We start from the raw sequence: 10,752 nt of genomic DNA on the forward strand, positions 1-10,752 counted from the left end.
ACCTAGGCCACTCCCAGCAGTCAGCGCCAGCAGGTTGCCAGGCTCCTGGCTGCCCGGGCTCTGCAGACCCTCCCCTGTGTGACCTCGGGCGCAACTGAGCCTCCTGAGTTTGTATCGTCCCCTACACATGAGGACATCATGCAGAAACGCTCCTGTCCACACCACTGACCACCTCCCAAGACTAAGTGTGCCGCTGTGCCATGGCTACCTCGTCCATCTTGCCCAGGGTCCCTGTGGTCCCCATGCTGCTGGGGAGCACAGGGCTATAGCTGCCTGGGTGAAAGTCCTTAGGCAAAGACCTTTCCCCACCAACGAGACGCACGGCTCCCTGATCACATGGCACGTGCATCACGGATACTCGGCCTGTATCACCTCCACCACAAACCAGCCACACACAGCCGGACTGCAACAGGCACACTCAGCCCCAAGCACCCACTAGTTACAATGTCAGCCCAGCCCCCGGGAAGGCTCCTTTTAGACACGTGCTTTCTTAGAAATCCTCCTAGGAAGTAACTCCAATAAGGAAGTACTGTAGGATTTTTATAAGCCCTTGTGAGAGTTAAAAACTGCTTACTACCAAAATACCCATCCAGAGGTTTAACAGTGAATGGCTGGCTGCACCTGATACTCACTCTCCCTCGTACAGGACCTTGTGTCTCCCTGTCACTGGGTCTAGGTGGTTGGGGTCCTCCCTCGGGCTTCACTACCATGCTGCCCCCATGAGTGAGGCCTGTCCCTCTGCCTTAGACAGCTAGGATATGTGGATGGCAGAGCAGAGAAACCAGATCCTCACAGACGTCACTGAGCCACTTGAATCAAACCTACCCGAAAAGTCACCCCACCTCTCGACTTTCCAGCTTCTGGAGCCAAAAACCACCCCTCATTGTTTAAACCGGTTCCACCTGGGTTTTCTGTTACCTGGGACTGTAAACATACCCCCCAGGGGCAAGGGCAAGGTTCAGTCACTAGTGGCAGCCCTACACGGACTGGGCAACCAGGAAGAGACGCCTGGTCAAGATGTGCCAACTGGAAATATTTGAGATATGCTAAGTAAAATTAACTGTAGACTACTGCATAAAATAAGTCCCATTTGTGTGAGGACATTTGAATACGCATGGATATTTTCTGGAAGGCTCCTTCACAGTGGCTGCCTCTGGGAAGCAGGAGACATAGTTTTCACTTTGCACTCTACATTTAGATTGCTTTTCCTTATTTAAAAAAAGAGAAGAAAAACCTAGTTAAAAAACTGTTTGAGGTGACAAAATTTCAGTAAAAGGTGGTAATTCATTTTGGTAGTTATTAAACCATGCTTTCGAAGCCCTGGCTGAAATATGAGCACAGGGAAAAAGTAGCTGAGTGAACAAATAATTGTCTCAGACCTTTGTAAGGAGTACTTCCTTTCTTCGAAACCACTGTTAGTTGTAGTTGACTGACTCACGGGGACCCCATGTGCAGAGTGGAACTGCTCCACAGGGTTTTCAAGGCTGTGACTTTTTGGAAGCAGATTGCCAGGTCTGTCTTCCGAGCTTCCTCTGGGTGGGTTTGAACTGCCAACCTTTCAGCTAGCAGTCGAACGCTTAACTATTTGTACTACCTAGGACTCCAAAAAAGGGTTCCCTCAAATTGGTAACCTTGCCCGAACAGTATCCACTTAAATGCGTCCCTGTAACTTTTCACTTCCTCCCGAAGTTCAACTGCAGTCCCAGCTCTACAATGTCAAAACTTTCCACCTTCCTGGGGCACTTGGAGATCCCAAAAGCATTCTGAGAATGAACAGGCCTTCAATGAAACCCTAGCCTTTAAGGAGCAACAGCCAAGTCTTGCTGACTCAAAAAGTTGCTATAGCGTCAACCCCGGCTCATGGAGACCCCATCAGAGTAGAATTGTGCTCCACAGGGTTTTCAACAGTTGATGTACATCACCAGACCTGTCTTCTGAGGTGCCGCTGGGTAGACTTGAACTTTCAACTTTTCAGCTAGCAGCAAGCACATTAATGCTTGCACCACCCAAAAGGCCTTAAAGGTGTGTGGTTCTCCAGGTCTTTGGAGTGCACAGTGAACGGGAAGTCCTTGGGTCAAGTCTGCCCTGCAAGGCTCAGCAGTACCTCCTGGGCATGACAACAGACGCGTGCACAGGGAGGCCCCTCCACCACCAAGGTCCACTGGGGACAGGCTTCCAGCTGGGGGGCAGACAACTGGGACACTCCTCAATACCAGGGCTGAGAAAGGTTGCCCACGGTCACACAGATCCCCAACCCCACAGGTAAAGCTGAGGCTTTGGGGCCAGCGAGTGGCAGGGCTGGGGCACTGGAGCACTGGACAGGGACCTCTCCACAAGAGCAGGACGCCGTGCAGGCTACGACCCCTGCACTCGCCCCTCCTCGCTCTCTGCACCTCTGCAGTCCGTGCTCCGTTGGGGCTGCTGGCCAAGAAGCGATCAGACGGTCCCTCCGGTGAAGACTGGACCTTCCCTCCTCTGCTGAGCTCTGCCCTGGGGCCCCTAAAGCCCCCCCACTCAGGTGCATGTCCATCACCGCCGGATGGCCTGCTCCTGCATGGTGCCCCAGCCCAGAAAGCCCTCCATAGACTTGGCGGGTGGGGGATGCCTCTGCCCAGGAACCTAGCTTTAGGAAAACGAACACCTGACGCTAAGCCCTGGGCCAGGCCGCGGACTGGACACCCAGCACTGCCCGCAGCCTCTGCCAATGGGGTACCCAAGTCCTGGTGCAGAGGGAGCCATGCTGCAGAGTGCAGCCAGGCAGACAACAGTGCAAGGGGACTGCTGCTCCCAGGCTGGTTCTGTGCTGAGGTGCTCAGCAGGAGCCCGGGAGGGCTGCAGTTCACAGCTGGCAGGCAGTGCCCCCGCACCCCCGTTCAGCTGCAGGTTCAGATTCAGCAAGACTGGAGGGTTTGAAGCCAGGTTTTCCAAATCCTCGACAGTAACTTAACCTTTCTGAGCTTCACTTTTCAGGCGTGAGAATAGGACCCCAGAGCTCTGGTGAATGGGGGTGCTGTGAGGTGCTCAGAGTACTCCCTGTTTCCGAAGTCTCCTTTCCCCGCCATTCATTTCTATTGTTATTAATGTGGCCCAGAGCCATTTCCCTGCTGAGCTCCCAGCCTGGAGAGAAGCACGCATGAGGGAGGATGGAGATGGTCAGGAGCTGAGGGTTTTGAGGAGGTGCTGAGGACAGGCCTGCATCACCAAGGCTTGGTGCTGGGGAAACCGCACTCAGCCTAGAGAAGAGGGTATGGGTGGTGTGGCATGAGGGGTACAGGGAGCCGGCAGGTAGCTGGCTGGGAAAGAAGGCAGGCAGGCCAAAGGGGCAAAGCGCAGTTTTTAGGAGGAAGAAAATGGAGACGGGTAAAGCTGGAAGAGACAATAATGGGAGCAAGTCCCAAGAGGAAGGGGTAGGCGGGGCCCGGGGAGCATGAGGAGGAACCTGACGCCTAGTGAGCACAGGTGTGGGGCAGAGGGGTGCAGAGGGTCCCGGCTCGGGGCACAGGCATGGAGGAGGCTGGGCAGGCTGTGCAGGGGTGAAGGGCTGCACAGTGTCCTCGGTGCAGGGACAGTGTCTGATGGTGGCCTCCCACATGGGCACCCTGCTCACAGCTGTCTCATCTCTCCTTGCCCAACTACCCATAGTCAGATGAGGGGTGGATGATAGCCCAAAAGTTTTGTAAACTAATTAGAAATCAAACCCAACTTAGAAGTCACAGCCAGACTTCACCCTGGACTGGGCTATAACCGAGGAGCAGGCTGGAGAGGGGTCCAGGAGCTGCTGATGCCAACACGCTGGCAGTGAGGGGCTACACCCACACCCAGCTCCTCCCCCCAGCTCTCTCCTTCCCCTGGGCCGCACCGCCTGGGGTCGGGTCTTCTCCTCCAGGCCTTTACCAGTTGCCAACCAGCTGATCCCACATGTGTCAGAGTAGAACTGTGCTCCACCAAGTTTCCAGTGGCTGGTTTTCCAGCAGCAGATTGCCAGGCCTATCTTCCGAGGCCTCTCTGGGTGGACTCAAACCACCAACTTTTCAGTTAGCAGCCGAGCAGGTTAACTGTCTGCACCACCCAGGGGCTCCTCTTCCTCCAGAGTCAAAATCTGGTACCCCAAGCAGACAGCTGGCGTAGCTAAGCCATGAGCCAGCTCACTCCACGCAAAGCTCCACACCAAGCACGCTTGAAAGGGGTGCACAGAGCCTAAAAAGACACTTGATTAACTTTATTTCAGACTGGGCCAGAGACGGGATTTCTTTACCGTCTACGCTTCTGTCTGGCCACCAGCTCCCCCAGCAGCCCAGCTTACCACCGAGATGCTCAATACCATTCTGTTAGTGATCCCAAACAAAGACAACAACTTTAATATAAAGATATATTCCATAAGAAAGTTGGGCAGGCAAAGAAAAGTATCACACTTCCTAAAAACACAAGCATCCTTCTTCCCTTAGTCTACTGAGAAAAGTGTAAAAAACAGATCACATCATGGACAAACAGCCAGCAGTATGCACCACGATGGAATGTACACTTCGGGGAGTAAGTGAAGGCAGACTGGATCCCTGAGTGCTGGGGATGGTACTGGTACAGCTACGGAGAAGCGTCAGGAGAGCGCCAGCCCCAGGGGACACTCAGTACAGGAGAACAAGCCACAGAGTAGCATGACAGACAGGGTGGGCACGGACACCAGACAGCCCCGTGGGGCAGTCCCCACGGAGTTAGAGACAGGACGCCCTGGGCTTCCAAGCAGCTTCAGCTCGGGGCTGTGTGCGTGGGCCAGAGCACTGAGCTCCTCTGCAGGGAAAGGCGGGCCAGGCTGCCCAGGCCTGGGGTGTGGCACAAGAAGGGCCTTGGCTCTACGGGGGGTGGGGTGTCAGGATTCAAGTTCCGGGAACAGTCAGTAGCACAAAGACCACAACAGAAGACAGGAGGCCAAGCTGGGGTGCATGTGTCTGGGGAGCCTGGAGAGGGGACACACGCATCGCACTGGGGGTCACTGGGGACAGAAGAAGTGGTGCGGGGGCTGCTCGTGAGACGCTCAGGCAATGGACAAGGGTGGCTTCGGTCCAGGACACCACATAAGGCTGCTTGGAAGAGGAGGCCGGGGAAGGGGAGGGAAAGAGAAACTGAGGACGCTGTTACCCCTATAAATAAACTATGTACACTTCAAGAAGGGTGAGCTGGTGCCTGGTGGAGAACCACGCCCACACCCCTTGTGCCTAATGCTGCTGAGACAGAGGCAGTTCTGGCCCTGGGGGGCCGAGGGGCCTGCAGGGCAGCAACAAGGCCTTCCCGAGGCAGTCCACGCACTGGCTCAGGCTCACTTCACGCAGATGTGGCCAAGGGTCCTGCCCACACAAGCATTACTGCAGGCCCCGCCGCTCCCCAGTTTCGGGCAGGGTCCCTGTGCTGCCTGGTTTGATGGAGAGCAGGTCTGTCCACCCTGCAGGCTGCCCCAGCCCACACCCGCTCACAGGAGATGCGGCCCCTCCCCAGAGGTCAGCGCAGGGCCGACACAGGGACCTCAGTCGTGGGGGCTGCAGGAGGATCGAGTCAGTCCCTTGCGCAGCCACAGCCCCCACTGAAAGATACACTTTCTATCTGAGCAGACACCGTGGGGATGCAGTCACGAGTGTGTGTAGGGAAGAAGGGCCTGTGGTCTTTGGCACTGGAACACGGGAACAGATCACACCATGCCGCTGGTGACGGCAGGGTGCTGGCTCCAAGGGGCAGCGTGTCCATGCTCTCCCTCTGCACACGAAGTCAGTGACAGTGACGGTTCTGCCTCTACAGCGTGGCTCAGCTCCACACGCGCCTCCGCCACTCAGAAGTGATGACCTGCCTTCACCGCCTCGATGTCCGAGATCAGGGTCCTCGCCAGGAAGATGCCAAAGATCTGAAACCAAGGCAACAGTCAGCAGCTGTCGGTGGGGGGCCCAAGGCTGAGGGCACACCGCTGCTGTCCCCACCCCGCCGTGGCCGAGGGTGCACAGGGTGGCGCCTGGACAAAAACAGCTACTCTGGAGGTGACCCCGACGCACTGTGACCCCATGTGCGTCAGAGCAGAACCGTGCTCCAAAGGGTTTTTAATGGTTGGTTTGATCACCAGGCCTTTCTTCCCAGGTGCTTGTGGGTAGACTCCAACCTCCATCCTCGTAGTCAGCAGCCCAGCATGTTAACCATTTGCACTACCCGGGACTCCAACACTTGGGAACAGTGAACGCTCCTGACCCACGGGTGGGAAGCAAGTCTCAAGAAGTCAGAGACCTGGTCTCCCTGGCTGTACCCCGAAGGCTAGGAGAGACAAACAGGCACCCTCGACGCAGAGACCGACGCTCTGCCCTGCTTTCAACATGACCAAGCACACATGCTACAGGACATCTGGTGCCCTGGGCTACGCAAAAACGACAGGCCTCCCGGACTGGTTCTGACTCCCTTCCCTTCCCGAGCTAATGCGTTTCAGCTGTTTCCCATCAACCTAGATTCCATAATAAAAACAAGCTTGTCCCTGGTTTTCCTACGCTGCTGTCTGAAGACTCACCCTGACCTTTGGGAACATGCTATCATGTGGGGCGACAGCTGGTTTCCCACCAACAGACCAATGTAAACCTGGTAAGCTTAGTAAGCTTGCTTTTAGTCTTCCTTCAGGTTCTTGTCGTGGTTCCTGTTTGACAAGCCAGTCCTTCTGGAGTCTGACTCCCTTGGCCGCTGTGTACACTCTTCTTTCCTTTTCTAGATATTTTTGTCCCTCAGCCTCCCCCTGAGATGGCTCAGTACACATCCACCGAGCGTGTGTGGACAACTGGCGACCTGGGGTCACCTCAGTCGCTCCTTCAAGGCAAGGTCGGAGTCACACACTTTCCAATGGTGCATCTTCCATGCAGGCGCTGCTGGAGGGCCCCCAGCTTCTCCTCACTGAACATGGGCAAACCCCTGGTCTCTGGTCTGACTCCTGCCAGACCCTGGCCAGCCCATCCACCACAGGCCCCACCACCTGCTTGTCACCAAAATTCTTCCACCCGTGAAATCTGGCTCGAATGAAGGAGCGCAGCCTCAAAGGGGAAAGGGAGCTACAGAGGGCGGTGGGTGCCCAGCCCGGGCGCAGAGCCAGGCAGGATGGGGTCCTGGGGTGCCTGCACACACCTGAGCCACAGGCCTTCTTCAAGCCCCAGCTGACTGCCACTATCACATCCCGCTCCGCAGCTCCTGAGGCCTCCTTACACCCTACCACTCTCCCACCAGCAGGGAGGGGCCCGAAAGCAGGTGACAGCCCGCCCTGAGTGCACGTGGCCCCCACTCTCCAGAAAGGCAATCCCTCCTTAGGCAGCCTACTGCACCCCTGGACAGGGGCTGCTGGCAAGACCCATACAGGGCGAAGGTGCCCTCCTGGCCTGCCCCCAGACCTGAAGGGCCCACCTTCAGAAGCAGACCCCAGGGAGTGGGGAAACACATCACGGTCTGGGTCCAGCCTCCAACACGTGACCCTTATGGGAGCCACCATGCTCCTGCCCAATACACATACGCACCCACACACGTGCGCACACGCGCAGACATGCACCCACACACATGCACACATGGAGACATGAGCGCGCACACAGACATGCACCCACACACATGCACACGGAGACATGAGCGCACACACAGACATGCACCCACACACGTGTGCACACATGGAGACATGCACCCACACGGCACACACATGCAGGCATGCACCCCCACACGTACGCACACATGCAGACATGCACCCACACAGACATGCACCTACACACGCAGACATGCACACATGCAGACACGCATCCACACAGGTACACAAAGACATGCACCCACACACGTGTGCACACATGCAGACGTACCCACACATGCAGACACGCACCCACACACGTGCACACATGCAGACATGACACTCTGCTCCTGCCCACCACACACAGCCACAGGCATATGTGTGTACACATGCCTTGGGCATCCAACTGGACTCTAAAGAAAAAGGGGAAAAGGACCCCCCGGGGCAAACCTGCAGCAGCGAGATGGCAATGAAGACGCCAGCCACTATGTAGACGTTGCGCGGGAGCCAGCCCTCCAGTGCCTGGATGCAGCCTTTTGTGAAGATGGATTCATCCCACTCGCTCTTCGACTGCAGGGAAACATGATCATGGCTGAGCCCCGGCCCCACGGTTCCCCGGGGAGTAGGGTGGGGGCAGGGCAGGGGGGACAGGAAGCATCTGTGAGGCGGGCACAAAGACGGACTGAACTCTGCAGGAGAAACACGTCTACTTCTTTCAGTCTCTGCCAAGGCCCACAGCCGCTCACTGGGCGGCTAGCTGTGGTTACCCATCTAACCACAGGCCTCCCGGCCGTAACCTTGAACTCACTTTCTCTGTGTGGGCCTGCAGATTTACAGCTCAGCTCACTCAACTCACCCCCCAGAGCCCACAGCTACAGAAGGGGAGGGGACTTGGAAGCCTGGAAAGGGATCTGCCTTTACAGAGAAGGAAAATGGGGGCCGAGGCTTCAGTGTCTCGAGTCAGAGGAGTTAGCAGAAGAAAGGGAGAGTGGCTCTGAGGTGTGAATTTAGACTCAACCGTCTCCCAGCCCGTGACCTGGCAGCCACGGACACACAGCACTGGTAACCTGGCTCCCAGGGGCCTGAGCCAGTAGGCCACGGCATCGGCAAAGCGGTTCCCTCTAACCCTGAACGGAGAAGGCGTCTGCTCCGGAAACTCGGTAGGTGCACATCCCATCACCCACCCCACATTTGCCCCGCTCCCCTCACCTACCAGCTTCCTCCGTGGCTACAGTGATGTAGCATTACTTCATTTTAAAGGCTCTCAAGGGAACTCACACTGGGGAAACCTGCCAAGCTCAGTCACTGCAGGAGGACCTGGGCTTCCCAAGCCAGAGCACCCCTCCCTGCATGTCCATGCCCAGCAAAGACTCCTCCCCTTCAGAACAGCAGCCACTCACGTCACCAAAGGCCACCAGAAGGACTGGGATGGGGGTGTGGGCATGCCTGGTTCTTCGGGGAGGGGTCTTGTTTCCCCTCACAGTCAAGTGCACGCTCCCTGCAAGGGCTGAGCTCACCCTGTCCCTGCCCCAATGCCCCCTGTGGCCACCACTGCCTTCACACGGCAGCTGAATCACGCTTCACCCTGAACCCCTTCATGACGCTTATCTACAGAGGCTCCAAGGAGCTGCTTAAAAAGGCAGTCTTTATTCGTTCCCCGAAACTTCCATCTGATCTCCTTCCGCTAACACAGCAGCTGCTAGTTTTGTGACTGCAGTTCACAGGTTTGCAATTACCCACCACTCTTCCCAGGGGTCTCGCCAGCCGTCAGCACAGGAGTGCGTGTGAGGCTCTGTGCGCCCGCTCAGCGTGCGCAGAGCTGGGGACTGACTACGCCTTTGCGCTAAGCCTTTCCTGGCTTTCCTGCTCCAATGTGCACGTGTGCTAAATCAGGAAGCTGGACCACGGACGGGCAAGGAAACAGCACTCTTGAAGCTGTACACATGGGGGTCCTCACCTGAGTCCTGATGTCATATCCACACTGTGTGTTGACAACTTTTTGCTGTAAGAAAAATCAGGAAAAAAGAAGGAAATTATTTTTGTTTTCTGGAGAAGCTAGGGGTGGGAGGCTCTAAAACAAGTCACGGCCATCCAGCAGTAAACACCTATGCAAGTCCACGACAGCTGGCACCCTTCAATCACGCTGCTGACCAATCTTTCCTTCTCTGTAAAGTGCTGGACAGTGAATATTCTAGGCTTTGTGAGCCATACAGTCCCTGCAGCAACTGTTCTACTCTGTTGTTGGAGTATTAACACGGCCACAGACAAGGAGTAAATGAACGGGCGTGGCTGTATTCCAACACAACTTCATTTATGGACACTGAAATCCGAATTACACACAACTTTCACATATCACAAAATATTAATCATCTTCTATTTTCAACCATTTGAAAGTGTAAAAATCATTCTTGTAGCTTGTGGCTCATACAAAAAGAAATGGCAGGCTGGACTTGGCCCAGGGACAGCGTGCCGATCCCTGTTACTATCATCGGCCATCAAGTCGAGCTCGACTCATGGTGACCCACAGACAGCAGAAGAAACGCCACCTGCTCCTGCACCGTCTTCACGATCAGCTGTGGATCAGACGATTGTCATCCACAGGATTCACTGGCCGACTTTCGGAGGTAAATCACCAGGCCTCTCTTCCCAGTCCACCTTTGTCTGGAAGCTTGGGGCTGTACCTTTGCACTAAGCCTTCCCTCACTTTCCTGCTCCAGTTTGTCTGGAAGCTCCCAGTCCACCTTTGTCTGGAAGCTCGGGACTGTACCTTTGCACTAAGCCTTCCCTCAATTTCCCGCTCCAGTTTGTCTGGAAGCTCGGGTCTGTACCTTTGCACTAAGCCTTCCCTCACTTCCCTGCTCCAGTTTGTCTGGAAGCTCCCAGTCCACCTTTGTCTGGAAGCTCGGGGCTGTACCTTTCCACTAAGCCTTCCCTCACTTTTCTGCTCCAGTTTGTCTGGCAGCTCCCAGTCCACCTTTGTCTGGAAGCTCCGCTGCAACCTGTTCAGCAACACAGCAACCACAAACCACCCATAACCGACGGGTGGCGGCTGCACTGAAGCGCATTAGCTGGGAATCGAGCCCAGGTCTCCAGCATGGAAGGCGAGCGTTCTGCTGCTGAACCACCACCGCCACACCCAGGACCAGGAGGGAAAGGCCACGCCTGCTGGACAGGTGTGCTCCAGGGTCACCACCACTGCC

At 56.0% G+C, this 10,752-nt stretch overlaps 1 protein-coding gene across 1 annotated transcript in view; it reads right to left on the reverse strand.

Annotated features, from left to right (window-relative positions):
- Nucleotides 1-4,853: 4,853 nt before the first annotated feature.
- The window catches only part of TSPAN14 (tetraspanin 14), a 78,255-nt gene continuing 72,356 nt past the window's right edge, over nt 4,854-10,752 (reverse strand). Inside the window, exons 7-9 of the mRNA XM_004386527.2 lie at nt 9,510-9,554; nt 8,003-8,122; nt 4,854-5,887 (exon numbers count right to left, since the gene is read on the reverse strand). Of these exons, the coding sequence (XP_004386584.1) occupies nt 5,816-5,887; nt 8,003-8,122; nt 9,510-9,554 (237 nt within the window). The 3' untranslated portion in view covers nt 4,854-5,815. The remainder of the gene's footprint in view (nt 5,888-8,002; nt 8,123-9,509; nt 9,555-10,752) is intronic.

This window comes from Trichechus manatus, unplaced genomic scaffold, assembly GCF_000243295.1.
Source record: "Trichechus manatus latirostris isolate Lorelei unplaced genomic scaffold, TriManLat1.0 scaffold00166, whole genome shotgun sequence".
Lineage (NCBI taxonomy): Eukaryota > Metazoa > Chordata > Mammalia > Sirenia > Trichechidae > Trichechus > Trichechus manatus.